A 17,947-nucleotide genomic window follows, 5' to 3' on the forward strand; every position below is an offset into this window, starting at 1 on the left:
TGTTTTTCTTCTTTCTTTCTTGTGTATTTGACGTAGAGCTTGAAATATCTTTTAATACTGTCCTTTGGTAGTTATACTCTATGACAATAATATTTTGTTACATCTTCATTTTGTGTGTCTTAAGATGGATGCATGAATGGATAAAATAATCTGTAAAATGACCTGCAGGTTGTTACTGGCCAGCAGCTGTCTTTATACATCAAGTATATGATAAATCTACTCTGCATTTGTTCTCTGTTACAAGTCCAGGATTATGACTGGATGTTATTCAAATGATTGTAGATTTTTAGCAAATTCCCATAAAATCTAAAAAGAGAAATGTTATGTCCGCACCAGTATGAATTGGTGATATTTTATGTTGCCACCTTCATCATCTTTGTAGTGCTGCAGATCACAAGCCTTCTGTTTCTGTTGCCCCTGCACCACTGCCACTAACTCAACTCCCCTCGCCTTGATGGTTCCACAATCTTAGAAGAGACGGCAAAGAAATGATCCTTTAGCCTGAAAGCAAATTAATACAGTTTACACAGTTTATTTTTGTATAGCCCAAAATCACACAGGAAGTGCCGCAATGGGCTTTAACAGGCCCTGCCTCTTGACATCCCCCCAGCCTTGACTCTCTAAGAAGACAAGGAAAAACTCCCAAAAAAACCTAGTAGGGAAAAATGGAAGAAACCTTGGGAAAGGCAGTTCACAGAGAGACCCCTTTCCAGGTAGATTGGGCGTGCAGTGGGTGTCAAAAGAAGGGGGTCAATACAATACAGTACAGTACACAGAACAATTTCTCAATATAGTAAGAAATAAAAAAAAAAATATATAAATTTTAGAAGTACAGAGCAGAATTTAACAGTAGATGATATATCCCATAATAAGATTTGTATTTGTATAGAGTCATGGAGACCTCATCCTTCAAGCTGCCTCCCCCATTTGGCCATTCCACAGCTGAAACAGTGCTGGGCCAGCCAATCCGATGAAAGGACCCCTCTCTCCCACGATTCCTGCGATCCTCCATCTGGGATGACTTTTCCTTAGGCAGGCAAAACAACTTGGCAGGTGGGCCGTGGCACCAAGTGCCACATTTGAGTACCGAGAAGAAAAACAGAATAAGTGAGGGTTAGTATACAATTATAACTATCATATTACTTATGTTTTAGTGCTAATGACTAACAATAGAGATGCAGTCTGTACAGTTAATCAGCAGCTCTAGTCAGGATATGCTAAACTGAAGTAGTGAGTCTTCAGCCGGGATTTAAAAGCTGAGACCGAAGGGGCATCTCTTATAGTAGCAGGCAGACCATTCCACAGTTTAGGGGCCCTGTAACTAAAAGCTCGACCCCCCACTGTTATTTTATTAATCCTTGGAATCATAAGCAGACCGGCATCTTGAGATCTTAATGTGCGCTCTGGTTTGTAAGTCATGATAAGTTCAAACAAGTAAGCTGGACCTCGACCATTTAATGATGATCCATTCATGGATTCCAGAGCACCTGAAACTCAGACCCACTTAGCAATAATAAATATACAGTGTGGCCAGGGGGCGCTCCAGCTCCCCAAACATCTGACACAAGCAGCCTCGGGACTCAAGTGCAGTAAACGAGAGGATTTATTTGGAGAAACTGTTCCCCAGGAAGCCTTTCACTTAAGAAATAAAGCAAATGTTAGATTCCTTATAACTTTGCAAGATGCTGAAAAATTAGTTCACGCTTTTGTTTTCAGTCGGCTAGATTACTGTAACTCACTCCTCTCAGGACTACCCAAAAAAGACATAAATTGATTGCAACTAGTGCAGAATACAGCTGCTAGAATCTTAACTAGGAAAAGAAAATCCGAGCACATCACCCCAGTTCTGACGTCACTACATTGGTTACCTGTGTCATTTAGAATTGACTTTAAAATACTGCTTATGGTTTACAAAGCCTTAAATAATCTCACTCCATCTTATATTTCAGAATTCCTCTCACCTTACACTCCAAATCGTAACCTTAGATCTTCAAATGAGGGTCTGCTTATAATAAGAGTGAAACTTAAAAGAAGTGGTGAGGCGGCCTTCTGCTGTTATGCACCTAAAATCTGGAATAGCTTACCGATAGAAATTCGCCAGGCTAATATAGTGGAGTCCTTTAAATAACTGCTAAAAACCCATTATTTTAACATGGCTTTCTCATAGTGACATTTTAGTGTAATCCTGATATTCTGTATATGCATTTAATTATAGTTTTTATCATGGCTCCGCAATCCATACTAAGCCTTACTTTCTCTGCTGTTCTTGTACTGACCTGGTGGCACCCATGGAACCCAACAGGGCTGAACCAAAGAACTTCATCTCCAATGATGCCCTGTAATCTGGGGCAACGCTGCTACCCGGGGGGGGGTGGGGTATATCTGCCGACTACTGATCTGAGGGAGACAATGCCCTGAGCACGCTATCTCCCCTGATCCTTCAATTCTATGGGCATCCTGGCCGAGTAAGGATCCCGACAGTCCATCCCAATAGACATCATTCCAATGCAAGTTTGATTTATATAGTGCATGTCAAAATGGGGGTGGCATGGAGGCACAGTGGGTAGCGCTGCTGCCTCGCAGTTAGGAGACCCAGGTTCGCTTCCTGGGTCCTCCCTGTGTGGAGTTTGCATGTTCTCCCCGTGTCTGCGTGGGTTTCCTCCAGGTGCTCTGGGTTTCCTCCCACAGTCCAAAGACATGCAGGTTAGGTGCATTGGCGATCCTAAAGAGTCCCTAGTGTGTGCTTGGTGTGGGTGTGTGTGCCCTGCAGTGGGCTGGCGCCCTGCCTGGGGTTTGTTTCCTGCCTTGCACCCTGTGTTGGCTGGGATTGGCTCCAGCATACCCCTGTGACCCTGTCGTTAAGATATAGCGGGTTGGATAATGGATGGATGAATGTCAAAATGAGCACTATGTCAATGTGCTTTATATACAGTATACAAAGTATAAATTACAACTCATTTACAAATTTCTATATTAAAAACTGCAGAGACAGAACTGATAACATTGTGGTTTACAGTGCACTAGCCTATGAAATCTAGGTGCACAATTGACTTAACAACTTTATGTAAAGCAGATGGTCAGGGTTTTCTTAACTACAAATTATAAGTATACGGCACCATCCTGAGAGAACCCCATTGCTGCCAGGCAGCTGTAGTTAACTTCTTATTGGTCTTGAGTGAGTGCAGCTTTGCCAACGCCCACAGCAGATAAACAGGCTGCTTTTTTAAATCAATGGCCTCCATGTTTACAGTTTAGGGAAGGAAAGCCCGAGATCTCCTGAGTGAAGATTCTCAGTAAGCACACTAATTTAGGCCCCCTTTGAAGTTCACTGTTATGTCTCCTTCATTTCAGTCACTCTCTGCATGCAATGCTGTGAACTGCAGTGCCAGATGTGCTCCTCTGGAGGATCGACTCATTCATCACTAATTAGAGGGCTCCTCTTGTAGTAAAGTGCTGCTGTCTGCAAAGGAACTCCAGGGGAAGGCTGCTGGTGGAATTACAGCTTTGCCAATGAATGACAAAACGTGATGGCAGCCTGACTCTTCACTCATCTTACACAAGGCAGTGGCTGTACCATGCTGCTTTGCAGTCACATAGCCAGGCAGAGCTGCAGGACCTGGTGATGCCTACAAATCTCTACTCGGCTCTGAGAAATGATTGGGAGATAATCTCACGTGTTGCACACCGTTCCTCTAAAAATCCATACACTGCTGCAGACAAAGTGAACATACAGTCTTCTAGGGTGATTAATCCTCCAGCCACAAGTCTGAATTAGTGTAAAGTGCTGTAATTTGGGGTGTTCATAAGAGATGTAATAATGTACTTCAGGAGGTAAAAGTACATAATTGACTCAAATATTTAAAATATTAAAATGTGTGCTTCATTTAAAAATTTAAAGACTATCACATTTTGTAGGTACATCAGCTCTAATCTGTATACCCCTCATGCCGTGAACACATCAGCCGATCCTCCTCATCTGAGTCTAAACATTAACTGTGTGTGCTACTCCGCTAGCAACCGATGAAATGTTACAATAAATGCAGTATAGTGAGGACAGTTCTGGAGAAGCACAGTGCAAGAAGACATTACATTTCCTTCAAACCTAATATGTAGCCCCTGGTTACTTTTAGGTTGGGACACCTAAAGTTAAAGGAGTACTGGCCAGTGAGACAGGAGCACTCAACTGTTTATCTCTGAAACCAGTGGGCAGACACCTCAATGCAATGGTATGCCTTTGTGTACTTTTAGACACCACAGACAGCACCTCCAAGCCATGGCAGGCATCTTAAATGTTCGAAAGATTGACTAGCCCCCTTGTAAAATGTGATGGAAAGTGTCAGGAGAACATACCTTCAGACCACAATGGGACACATGGCTTAGGATACGGGTATGAAGGGCTGCACTTGACTCTAATGTGGAAGGCAGTATATCTGAATCTTTGGTCAGGCCAGGGATGCCTTGACACAAAAGGGCAACTAGGAACAGCAGTGGGCTGGAGTCTCTTCTAGCACTGTGGGGCTACCCTCACTGGGGAAAACTGGAATTATTGTAGCTAGCTCATTGTGAGAGTCTCGGGATTGTGGAGTGAGAAGAAGAGACGATGTGAGTTATGAGATGGCACAAGACTAAAGTAAAGAGAGAGAGGAAGGGGAGGTGGAATCTTAAGAAGGTGGGACACAGAACTGGCCATCTCATCTGGTTAAAAGGGAACATTTCCTGATTAATGAGGCCCAGAGTGAGAGGTTCATGATCTACTCCTGCCCATTCCTAGTTATTGTTATTGTGGTTCTCTTTATGTTTGTCCCTTGTCCCTTTGACCTCCTTGGAATTATTCTGTGTTCAGACATAATAACTTCATAATACTGTATAGAGATGAATAAGGAAATAATGAAGCACATAAAGCAATTAAAACATAATCACATGTTACTTTTCACTACCTCCTACCACACTTTTATGCATAGCCACTCACAAAAGTGGAGTATCTGAAGGAAGTCCACATTAACGTTAAGAAAACTCCTGCAACTCTGTGTCAGACAGAAGAATGTTCAGAGAAATTATTGCTTCTGTTTTGATTTTGCATCGGCTTTATTAATTTTATGTTATATCAATTGTGGCGAACGCCCCTTCAGTATATGTTCAGGGAGAGCAACCATGGACTATTCAATACCTCCCCCTGGACGCTAGGTGGCAACCCCCCTGGGTTGGAGCAGTGCCTTGGTCTCCCGCAGGGCTCCATGGGAAATGGAGTTTGGTGCAGCCCTGTTGGGTCCCGCAGGCGCCACCAGGGGGTGCTGCAGCTGGGACTCCTGAGCCCTTATGGGCAGTGTTTTCACCACACCGGGAACTCGGCAGTCAAGCACCTGGAGCACTTCTGGGTGGACTATAAAAGAAGCCAGCAGCCATGTAGAGTGCCCCTTCCTGATTTTCTCTATTATTATAAATTGTGAGCACTAAATGTCTTTAACACCAAATCCAATGTTAGATAGAAGGCATCTGAGTAACTAAATGAAACCTCTTTTTTTTACTTATTTCATTCATCTACTGAACAAATTTATCTAAAACTAACCAAAACTGTGTTATATCATATGTATGTTATATATATTGTCACACACATGTGATTAGGAGGAAGCTGATTAGACCAAGTGGAGGTAATTATCCGTCTGGCCAGGGGGCAGCGGGGTGCGCTAAACCTTCTTCTGTTGTATCTGCAGGCCAAATACAAGAAAACCTGCCTAATTTAACAACAACAACGTCACTTCTGGTTCTGGCGCCAAGAATTACATCACATCCGGTTTTGGCACCAAGAAAGACGTCACTTCTGGTTTCTGGCCTCAGATGACTTCACTTCCGGCCTCATCCTTTAAAACCGCCATCTTCTTCACCACCAAATCAGTTCAGTCTGGAGCTCAACCCATGCACATCAGTGCCTATCTTAAAACTCTTTTTGCAGCCAGGGACAATATTAAGGTGGCTGCTCCAAAACTTTCCAGTGTGTTGAGACTCATTCTTTTATAGTATAATATATCATATGCATGTATTATATGTTAGGTTTATATATTTATAATATGTATGTATGCCCCAGGTTTAGCAGATGCATCTAAAATAACACAAATGGCTCTTTAGATTCAAAGTCATAACAATTTGCATTACATTGCAGTTCTTGTAACCTTCTTTGCTGGTTTTTAAGGCTTTCATTGTGGTACTAGCAACCTGACATAATGGCTTTGGTTAAAAAAGTCAAAACAAACAAAAAAAAAATGAAGCCTCAGCCAATGACTGTTAAGGCGGAACATCTGGGAAGAGTTGGGATTCCTGCACTCCCTGCAGAGGGAAAACTGCTCTTGGAGAACGAATGACAACAGGTCTGCTCCGACTCCATAAAGAGCACTAGGAATATATTCAGATATCTCTATATATGTTCAGTTTAGAAGAAGAACGCTTCATTTAAAACCGGCTAGGCCATGAGTCTGTTGCAAGTTGTTTTTTGCATGCTGCTTATTTCTGGAGTTCTTGTAAATTATGGTAAGTGCATTATTACAATTTGCTGCTGTTCTACCTGTTATTGACTCCTTTTGTTGCTTTTCTCAAAAGTAATGTTTTACTTTTAGGAAAGTGATGTAAAAACCTCAATCCAAAACCCTTTTAAATGGATTCTTTTTTTGTGTGGTTGTGTTCTCTGTGAAAGGCACTACATAGGCTAAAGATTATGTCACCTGTTTCAAATTTGTGACCTCTGATGTATATTAGCTGTTTCAATTCACACATTAACCTTTCTTTATATATTCATTCCACACTGATTTGACTGTTTAGATGAACTGTGTGCCTAATACTGGGCAGCATACCTCAGTTTATATAGCACCTTGCATTGTGGGCGCTGTCAAAAAGCACATCAAAAAAAAAAAAAAGAGCACAGCAAAATTAATTTTGAGTGCTCAAGAGTGTAGATGTTGATAGAATAAAGTTAAGATGGAGAAAAAAATAAAATAATGGAGGAATTATTTAACATGGGGAAGGGGGTTGAGAAGGTAAGTTTAGAATGAACAATCAAAAGGCAATGCATATTAATACCATCTTTGTAATATGGGTTTTTACAAATTAGGAAAAGTTCACGCTGTAGTAAGGTGGTTAATAATCTGCCTAGCGAAACTTTAAATGTTTTTTTTATTGTCATTACATCAACACTGACACTTCTACAGGCAGTGAGCTGAGAAAGAGGCTAATTAAAAGGCAACAAGCAACCCTCTTTAATCTCAATAAAATGTCGTGAGAGCAGCTCTTTAACATGTGGCTCTGCTGTCTGCTAAACCCCTTATTGGTGTGTTCAGACAAAATATTATAATTATATTATTTACTTTGTAAAGTAACCATCCTGTAAAATAAATACTGATTAAATGATTGAATCAAGGGTCTGAATGAGAAATGCAAGAACTCAACACGTACGTCGAAAACTCGCTTTCGCTGTTTATCAGAATGTTTGCTTCATGTGCATCACAACGTCTTGGTGGAAGGTTTTCCTCGAAACATCATTTATCTAAGAGTGTCAGCCTTGTTAGTGTGTATGAATCTCTACCTCTGTACTGTAATTCTGTGCACTTGTCGCTTGGTTTGTCATTCTTTTATAATTTAGCTATTTAACTGGCATGTGGATAATTAAAATGGATAATTGATTCGGTGCTGTATCTAATAGCTAAGACTTGTATATGAGATTTGGTGAAGTGAAAACATGCATTTGTGATTGGAATGAAAGCATCTGTTAAGTAAATACATGTAAATTACTACAATTTATACTGGGCTTCCATCACTTAATTCCCTGCTTTGTATGCCTATTTTAATTGGCCATGCAAAATAATTGTATGCATTAACCATTTTAAAAGAGGAAAGTGTAACACTTATGTTTTCTATATAAAGCAGGCAAAATTAAAATTACAAATTGCTCGAAATAAAATTAACTTTATCAAAGTTGTGACAGGTGCATAAAAACATAAAGGATGCATAAGAAATTCATATAACAGTTTAGATACTGTGAAGATCCATCTATTAATAATAATAATTCTTTGCATTTATATAGCACTTTTCTCACTACTCAAAGTGCTCAGCAATTGCAGGTTAAGGGCCTTGCTTAAGGGCCCAACAGAGCAGAGTCCCTTTTTGGCATTTACGTGATTTGAACCGGCAACCTTCCGATTGCCAGTGAACATCCCTAGCCTCAAAGCCACCTATTACTCATTTATTCTTATGTAACAAGACCTTAACAAAACTTGTTTTGGTATTCATGACAGTAAGTAGGTTATTCATCTCTGTGCAGTGTGGCATTTGGTAATATTGCTTATGAATATAAAGGATTCACAGTCCATATATTGAAGTATCCAATATCAAGAGAAATATGTCTCAGTTAAGCCACTTCTGACTAGAGCCTTCTTAACGTATGGGCACTGTCCTAGGAGCATAGGGGCCCACAATATTTCTGATGCCTATGTATGTTTCTGTTTTGCTATCACAACAGAGGCCCAGGGGCCTATGATGCTGGTGAGACGGCCCTGGAGGCACTCCAAAGTGAAGTTATTTTTGCATACCACAGTGCACAGATGAATAACCACTTTACTATTCCTTTATAAGACAGCAAGAGAGCTGTCATGGAGTTATGGCCCATACCAGCAGCCACTACAGGAAACTATTGTCTGATGTTACCGCTGCAAAAGTAGGGCTTCCCCTGACCCTGGAAGCAATTCCAGGACTGGGCCACAAGTGACCCCAGATTGGGTTTTAGATCTGTCTCACTGAGTTTGGAGCTGGGAGATGAGTAATGGTAAATGCTTCACTTGCAAAAGGTGAAGAAAGTCTAGCAAGAGATAGGAGAAAGATGGGAGATGTTTGTGATTTGTTAAGACTGGCCAGTGGCTGTGGCAGTCCATGTGGAAGACAGGCTTAAACACATGAGGCCTCATGTCTAAAATAGAAAACTTTCTTATGCTTAGAAATGTGTGTAGCCATTTGTAGATTTATAGAACAATAACTTGGCATGGAAGTTGGCTTAAAGTTATGGCAAGACTTTAAAGTTACGCAGACTTTTTTGGTGTCGGGACTCCAGGCAGCAGGACAATGAAGTGAACAGAAAATCTCATTGCACGTTTCAATGAAGCGTCAGTCACATTCCAATGTTCTTGAATAATTACTGTATATCACAGGTAATTGACATGTTCTCTTAACACTGTGTTTAGTGTTGGTAATAACACCTAATGCATGTGCTTAATGTTAACTCTTCTTAGTGCATCTCTTTTTTTGTCTTTAAAAGGGATTTTTTGTGTGTTGTACAATTTAAACGGCAATGGCAGCATTGGCTCTTTTAGAGGATCTCGCCAATGGCAGGCTACAACAAGAGTTCAGGGACTGCAAATAATATTTTGGCTCATGAAGATGCCTGGCATATAAGCTGATTCAGATTTCCTAGAGCCGTCCTCTTGGAGTTGTGTCCTGAAATGAAGCCTACAGTACAGAGCCCATCAAAATCACAGAATCCCTGATCTGTTACTGATTTTGATATCCGTAGAGTATTTGGTGTCAAGGCACTTTTCAGGATGAATTGGCTGACTGTTCAGGAATCTCGCTGTCATCTCTGAGCAGTGGTATGCCATCATAGAATGAATTTGCTTTTGTAAACTTTTATTCAGTTGATATAAAACTAATATGTGATGTTCAAATGTGTCTGACTAATGTTGTTGTGAGGTGGCCTGGCACAACCCATGATTCCTTTATTTTGGCAAATAGTAGTGTGGGAGGCAGACTTCAGGGTCATGCTGTGTGTGATGGTAGGTGTCATGGTAAATAAGCCTAACTGATAGGATTGCAGTTAAGTTTAGTATTTTACCGACAAATTGTATAAAGTTTCGTTCAGCTGATAGTGGATACACCACAAGAGGGGAAAAATAGCGAAAGGCTGTCACACTCACAAATGGTGATAGAACAGACTATTAGTTTATTAAAAAGGAAGACACCATTATTTGGACTTATTGGGTGGCATAGTTCTGTACAGGTTATCTGCATTGTGATAGCTTGTACATTACTACACAGCACAGAGCAGAAACATAGATGGGCTCAGCTCAATTGTAATGGCAATTCAAAGAAGTTTGAACATTGTACATTGAAAGAAAAGAGACTTATATTGCAACATAGACATTTACTTGGCAAAATTATTTGATTTTTTTAGTAGTTCAATAAGAATGTTTCTAATATGTCACATTTCTGCACATCACATTGTGCACTGGCAGCGGTCTGGGCACTGAATGATGGCACATTTCTGTTGCTCTCTCCACACATCGCCTCCCATTCTTATTTTTTTTCTTTTATTTGTGATTCCAGCAGAGACACCACCAAGAGGAATGTTCTCCCCTTCAGTCAGTAATACCTTAAATTTACATTCACTGAAGCTTTGTTTCCTCTGTTCTTTCATGGTTTGTAGTAAAGAGGCCACTCAGAAACATAGCCAAGTTTATATGGTGATTAGATCATTAATATTCAAAATAAGCGCTTTTAACACCATATATGGTTAGTGACAGGCAATGACTGGGAGTGGCTAAAAGCACGTGTATGCACATAATTTTAAGTTGAGATAAAGGAAGTTGGCATGGCACGTGGCAAATGTATCGTTTTACAAATCCAATTTTGTTTGTGCGGACATCATTTTTGCCTTTTAAGCATTAGCAAAATTTTAGTATGGAATCTAAGCATGTTTTGATATTATTTTGGTTATAAGGGTTTTAAGTTTCTTTTTATTCATATTTCTCATTATTTTATTATTATAAATATTGCTGTCACCATTTTGGGACATCTTTCATGTGCTCAGCCATATTATTTCTTAGCAAAAGTGCTGCTGGTGGTCACATATGTTTGCTACATCATTACATTTGGTGTTATTGTGTGTGGCCTGTTTAGATGGCAGCTCAGTAATTGTTAGCATTTTGAAATTTATGACATTCTTGATAAGAATCTTTAGATACAGTATACAGGGAAAGGACTTATAGGTAGCCAGTTATTTGTGTTGTTACCTTTTGACCACAAATACTTGCTTAATGAATTGGCACTGATATTTTCCTGGCTTTGGCTTTTCAGTCTCTCTATCACCTATTCCTTCGAAATTTGGTCACAAACTTTCATTTTCATATCCTGGGCCATTTGAATAGAATTATTCTCTTTATGTCAAGTTTATTGATTATGAAAAGGTAGTTGACAGTGTGGATCAGGAAATCTTGTGGAAACTCCTGAGATACTAAGGAACCCAGAATAATTAATTTCACTCACACCGTGCACCTATGAAGATATCTCTTGCAAGGTGGTCCATGCATGCCAGCTATCAGACTCCTTTGAAGTCAAGACCAGAGTGTGACTGGAATGTCATCTTTTCTGTTTCCCTTGGTGATCAATTGGATCATGAAATCAACCACAGCAGAGAAGAAAAATGGGATGGAGTGAACTCTGTGGACACAGCTAGATGACCAGAACTTTGCAGATGACATAGCCCTTCTCTTACACAGTTACAGCCATAAGCAGGATAAGACACACAAAATAAGACTGAATATCAGCAAGAAGAAGACCAAGTTCATGAGACTCGACACCAAAAATTACAACATATAAATAGTACAAGGTGATACCCTTGAAGAAGTGGACTCCTAGGAAGCATTGCGGATATACAGTTTGGAACAGAGATGTCACTGCTAGACTGGGGCAGGATAGCTTTTATTTCACTGAATAATATTTGTTTCTCTAGAAAAATACAAACAGCAATGAAATTTAGAAGCCCAACATCAAAGTACCATATATACTTGCGTGTAAGTCAGGTCTTGAAACCTGAAAAATCGATTGTAAAATCAGACCCCAACTTATACGCCCATTCAAAAATGCGACACTTAAATTTTTTTTTTTACATTTTCTTGCCGTCTCCAATCTCGCACCAGTTTCTCAGACACATCGAATTTTGTTGCAGCATCACAGTTACCAATTTCTTTTGCCACTTCAATGACTTTTAATTTAAAACCAGCTTCACATTTTCTTCTGATCGAATGCTCCATCGTAGATAAGGAATGCTCTTATGATAAATGTGTATGAGGGTGTGAGGTACAAAAAACATAAAACAGTACAACCGTTACTTCGGAATAATTCTGGTATTACTATGTGGTCATGTAGGCACAATACATAGAAAAAAAAGGCAGTATGCTCCGTGGTTACTCTCTCAGGTGGGCGTTAGCATATCATAATCTCTTGGACCAATAGTGTCAGTTTTCTGCATTCGACTTATATGACCAACATTATAAATAACCAGAAATTATACGGTAAAATCAAGCCACAACTTATATGGGGGAGAACTTAAATACAAGTATATACGGCAGTTCTGTTTTATAGTGCAGAAACTTGAAGAATGACCAGAAGGATGCAACTGAGGATGTAAACTTTTATCAACAATTTCTAGCAAAGGATGTTCAAAATACAGTTGCCTGACAAATTAAGAAACGAGGACTTGTGGCAGAGCCAGTAACTAAGGGATTTTTTAGGAGAATTGGGGTTGAATTAGAGATATCGTCAGGAAACATGCTTTGAACACCACCTGGCAGGTTCTGACTTGGAATCCTCAGGGAAAAAGGAAGAGAAACAAACCAAGAAACACCTGGAGGTGAGACACAGAGGCAGAATGAAAAACGTATAACACCAGATGAAAAGAAATGGAAAGATAACCCAGAGCTGAACTTGCTGAAGAAGTGTCACTGATAGCCTATGATGGCCTAAACTGCATAAGTAATCCTGGGCCATTTCCTCCTTTACTTATTTTTCAACTGAACTTCTTGAATTTCTTAAAACATTGGCCATATGGTAAACATATTATAATATTATCAGAAAAGGAAAAGGAGAGCATTCAAAAGCTAACTAGTCATATTTTTCACACTTACAGTTAAGATAACTTTGGCTGGTGACTTTCTACAGTAAATATAATTTATAGCTGCAATAACTATTGTGCTGTTCTTTATTTTGTCTTAACAACTGGAGCATAAAGAGTGACTTATTTAGGTTCTCACAGTGAGCCACAAATGGGGAATGAGCCAGCAACCATACGTTATAAAAGTGAACGCCTTGTCTACCAAGCCACCCCTGCCTGGACGGAGTTTAATTTAGCATATTTTCCCTGATCCGTCATGTGCCACAACTCAATCTTCAACATTTTGAATTGTGATTAATGTAATATTTTTTTTACTTTCTTGCATTTGCTTAAATGTACTAGGCATTGAGAAACTTTCAGGAATGGAGCACATCATCCTGGCATTACTCCATGCATTGAATAATGCCAGGGACATCAAAGTCTGTCAGAACGATTTGTTTTAAACACATAGGGTTGGGTTATAAGAATCAAAAGAACAAAGTAAAAGAAGGAGTCTAACTTTGCAGGCATGGATTGCTTTATGCTTGGATTGTTGGCTCCTCCACTTCCCTACATTTCTTTAGGACCACCAGAGCACTCTGTCACAACTTCCCTCTCTCTCACCTGCTCCTGCTGTTGTTCCTGGCCTATCAATGAGCCTCATCCCTAATTCCAAACACTATTATTTACTTATTTGACTGATGCCTTTATCACTTGAGATACAATTGATTACCTTTCTGTTGTTTTTTTCCAGTTGTAGGAGAGTTAGGTCAAGTGACTTGCTCATGGTCACACAATAGCAGGATTTGAACCCACAACCTCAGGGTTTGAGGTCAAAAACCTCAACCATTAAACCATATCGCCTGAATTAAGCACAGTCTGACATGATTACCTGTTATGTGTGTCTTCTTTCTGTTTTATATGAAAATTCCACCTTATTGATAATTTTAATAATGTTTAAATATTTTGATATGTTATTTCAATACAATTTTCAATTTTGTGTTCCAAGAGAATACTATATTGTTTGAGCAACTGGCTCCCATTTCTATCCTGTGATCTGAAGTGACATGGTGTGTTATGACTGTTATGGTTTGACCAGGGCTCTGTCTGTCACTTCAGTTTCTTTTCTTTGTATATATATAATTTTTTCTTTTTTTTTGTTTTGTAGTTTTCCATGTATGTTCTACTTCATCTTTCTGGACATGTGTTACGATATGTTTTAGTTTAGAATTTATTTCTTGTTGCCTGAGGTTTCTTAAAGATTTTTAAAAATTTTCACTTATAGTTTTTTTGAGTCACTGGATCCATGTTTGCATTTATGTTTAGTTTTGATTTGGTGTTATGGCAGTTAAAATTATTTTTTGACTCTTGCGATACCATTTTGTTTTTCTAGTTATGGTGCTATTTTCAGTTGATGTTGCCTAAAAATTGATATTCAATGACGGCTGAAAGTGTGCCATGACAGTATAAAGGACAGCATTGTACATTTCCTGGTTACCTGAGATTAATCAGATAAAAACAAAAGACATTTGTTGGTGTGAATATTGCTTAGGAGTTCCCACTTTTAAATTGTTGTCTGATAGAACTGATTTTCAGTAATGATTTTTGGATCGTTTTATCGACTACGTTTCATCATCTCATCCTTTAATTTTTAATCTGCCATTATTTACTATGGGCAGAACATTATATTCTTTCTTTCCATTAACATTTTCTGGTTCTTTAAGCATTGAGTAGTTTTGAAGAATGCCAATATAGGCTGTTTCTTGTTGTACCATTTTTATTATGCTCTGTAAATTGAACCAAAGGGGACAAACCCCCTAAGTCTACAGCTGTGGAAACCAACCTCAGCTTTTTTAAAGGTCTTAGATGCCTCTATTGAATGCTGAGGCATTAGCAACTGCTCTTGTTATTTGTAATCCCTTGTTTTTCTAAGTTCTCATTGTTTTGATTCATCTAGTTTTGATTTCTTGCTCAGCTGTTTGTTTTTTTGATTTTGGATTTGTACACTCTGACAAAACTGATAGCCAAGAAGTAGTGGAAATGTCCGGGAGATAGATAGACACTGCATCAAAGTTTAAAGGGAGGCTAAGGTCAGATGCCAAGAAGTCAAAATGATGAGGCAAATAAACCATTTTGTAAACCAAAATCAAATTAAAAAATAATACACTAGAATGTGCTGCCAAATAATCAAAAGGAAATTCTTTCTGCTGCTTTTAAAGGTGCTACAAATCCAAGACAACAAGAAATAAGTGATAACTGCGTTTTATAAAAATCGTGGTAGTGACAGCACAAATTGTGACCTCCCATTGTCACTTGGTTGCAACTAGCATAGCAAACACAAGCAATGCAGCTGGTGGTGCTTAATAGTAAAACAAAATGGTGGAACACCAAGGAATATTTTAAACAAACTATAAATGATCCCAGATTACAAAAATAATTAAAATTAAAATAATAAAAGAAATAATAAATAATAAATTAAAATAATTAAAATTACAGAAATAAATTCCAGGTAGTCCAAAACCCCTAAAAAGAAGTAAACAGAACAGGAATATGTGGAATACTCAAAGTGAAAGATTAAACAATGTTTATATTCATGAAATGATTTTGGTCTTTGTTTTGTTCTCTTTTGGTTTATGAGTTTTTGGCTGCTTGTTGTTAACCTTATTTGACACTTTGCTAGTGATTATTCTTTTAATTTTCTGCCAATAATCCTCTTAAATTATGACGGAACATTGTTTTGTTTTTTTTCGTGGTTCTCTTCTTCCTTTTAAGATTTATAATTGTTGTCTCCTTTTTGATTGAGTAGTCACTTCAGTTATTAGTGTAACAGACCCTTGCTTCAAGTTTGACTACTATTTGCTTAATTTCTTTATAAGAGATATTTGCTCATATCTTCCAATACAAAAAATAACATTTAGCTCAATGTGAATATAACAGTCATCTTAAAATTTTGACAAACTCCTATGTGACGCCAAGATGTGGTGCACTCTTTAAAGTAAAGGTGCCGAAGTTTTTCATTGAAGCGATGAAAATGGGGAACCACTTTTTTATTTCCATAAGAACATTCCATACGAAGGATCATGAAATAGACTTCATTGTTTTCAGTACCATCTTCTACAAATAGCATGAACATAAGACAACAGATTTGTGAAATACCAATGGGTTCATGATTTTAATAGGACTTTTGCTACATCCTATAATCCACAAGTTATGTTCAGGTTTTCTTGACTTGTCAGTATTTTGTTATACATTAAAGATGTTGTTTTAAACCCATATGATATGATCCTTTTCCAAGCTCAAAGAACCAATTTCATATGCAAAGAATTCTTCCCAGAATTAAATGGTTTGTTGTCAGCATTGGTTATGCTAGGACCCACACAACCCAGGAAACTGCTATTACAGAACTAATATTTTTAACCCAGTACTTCTATGTTGAAGACTTCTCTCGGAACTGATCACTGCCTTGTACCACCTTGGTGACTTCTGCACCCTTGCAGCCTTATAAACTAATTTGTGTAAATGATGAAGAAAAAATGTCATTGTGCATGTCAGACCTCAAGAACCTTGCTATGGTTGGACTCCATGTTAGCTCAGCTCATGAAAGAAACACTGCTAGGGCTGTTAATAATTGTAGCCTGAATCACTTTAAGAAAAATATGTTATTAGAAATGATTACAGTATTTTATTTTTTCTTTGATAATTATTTTTTAATAATTTGTACTGCTTTAAATGACACTATATTAAAAAAAATGTGAAGAAACATCCTTTTCAGTTCATTATTTACTGACGTACTCTACAATGGTCCTTCAGTTAATCCAAGTGATTAGATGAAAATAATCTTCCTTTTTTAATTAGTAAACTGAATTTTTAGGTATTAATCTTTGTTAAACTAAATATTTTCTCACTTTTGCTATGAAGGTCTTGTGAATGGAGGCTGTCTTACAATCAAGCACGTACCAAATGGACGCATGTTCTTTCGGTATGGGGGACTGTATGCAATCTTTACATGCAATCATGGCTTTAAAGTTCATGGATATCACACCAGCAGTTGTGTTGCTGGTCGATGGACCAGGGCACCCCCTATTTGTGTAGGTAAGTAATTTTTCTTTTATACGACCTGTATTTTCTGGCTAGAATTCTGTTTTTTCTGCAGTAAGCAAAGTTAGCTGATTCCAGTTATTATAGTAACCTAATATAAAAAACAGAGCCCTAGAAAATCCACATCATGGGCAAGCATTGAACCTGGAATTCCTCAAACAACGGTATGGCGTGTTCTTAGACAGTGTCTGCATATGAAGCCTTACAAGTTGCAGTTAATGCAGGCATTGCATCCTGATGACCATGAAAAAAGGTTTGAATTTTGCACTGCAATTCTGGAGGATATGGAAGAGGACAATCTTCCCAAATGACTATTTTTTCAGATGAATTAACTTTCCATCTCTCTGGTAAGGTTAATGACCACAAAGTTAGAATTTGAGGGTATGAAAATCCTTGCATAGTTGACAAACATGGAGGGTACATTAAAGAAGGAGTATTTGTTCCACCTATACCTGCTAATCTTCAAGATTTGCTACATCAAATTGAAGAAGCTGTGAATTCAGTAACCAGGGACCAGTTGGCTCGTGTATGGCAAGAAATGGTCTACGGTTTTGATGTTTGTCGCACTACACATGGTGCTCATGTTGAGTTCATGCAACCTCAAGGACCATAGGACCAAACTTTGAACTTTCCTCTACCCAGTGATGTGTGGAATGTGTTTCTGTCTTATACAGTTTGTTTGAAATAAAATTTTAAAATCTGCTCTTTCATTTTGAATAGCCCTGTACAAATGTTTATTTCAGCTTCAACTTAGTTGTGGATTTCAGTCTCGACTCCTGGTTGTGCCTGGTAGGTAATAGCGATTATTGATTACATGTTAAAGACTCTCTCTGTTTGTCCTGCCCTTTACAGCTGGTATTTATTTCTCTGCCTCTCAGCCTGTCCTGGGCTATTTATTTTGAAAGTGACAGTTGTTTTATTTCTTAAATGGACACCAGTGTGTCAATT

General features: G+C 38.4%; 1 protein-coding gene across 1 annotated transcript in view; it reads left to right on the top strand.

Moving 5' to 3' along the window:
* Positions 1-6,362: 6,362 nt before the first annotated feature.
* Positions 6,363-17,947, top strand: part of si:dkey-163f14.6 (uncharacterized) — a 39,113-nt gene continuing 27,528 nt past the window's right edge. The window contains exons 1-2 of the mRNA XM_051927120.1: positions 6,363-6,522; positions 16,820-16,993. Of these exons, the coding sequence (XP_051783080.1) occupies positions 6,462-6,522; positions 16,820-16,993 (235 nt within the window). The 5' untranslated portion in view covers positions 6,363-6,461. The remainder of the gene's footprint in view (positions 6,523-16,819; positions 16,994-17,947) is intronic.

This window comes from Erpetoichthys calabaricus, chromosome 4, assembly GCF_900747795.2.
Source record: "Erpetoichthys calabaricus chromosome 4, fErpCal1.3, whole genome shotgun sequence".
Taxonomy (NCBI): Eukaryota; Metazoa; Chordata; class Cladistia; order Polypteriformes; family Polypteridae; genus Erpetoichthys; species Erpetoichthys calabaricus.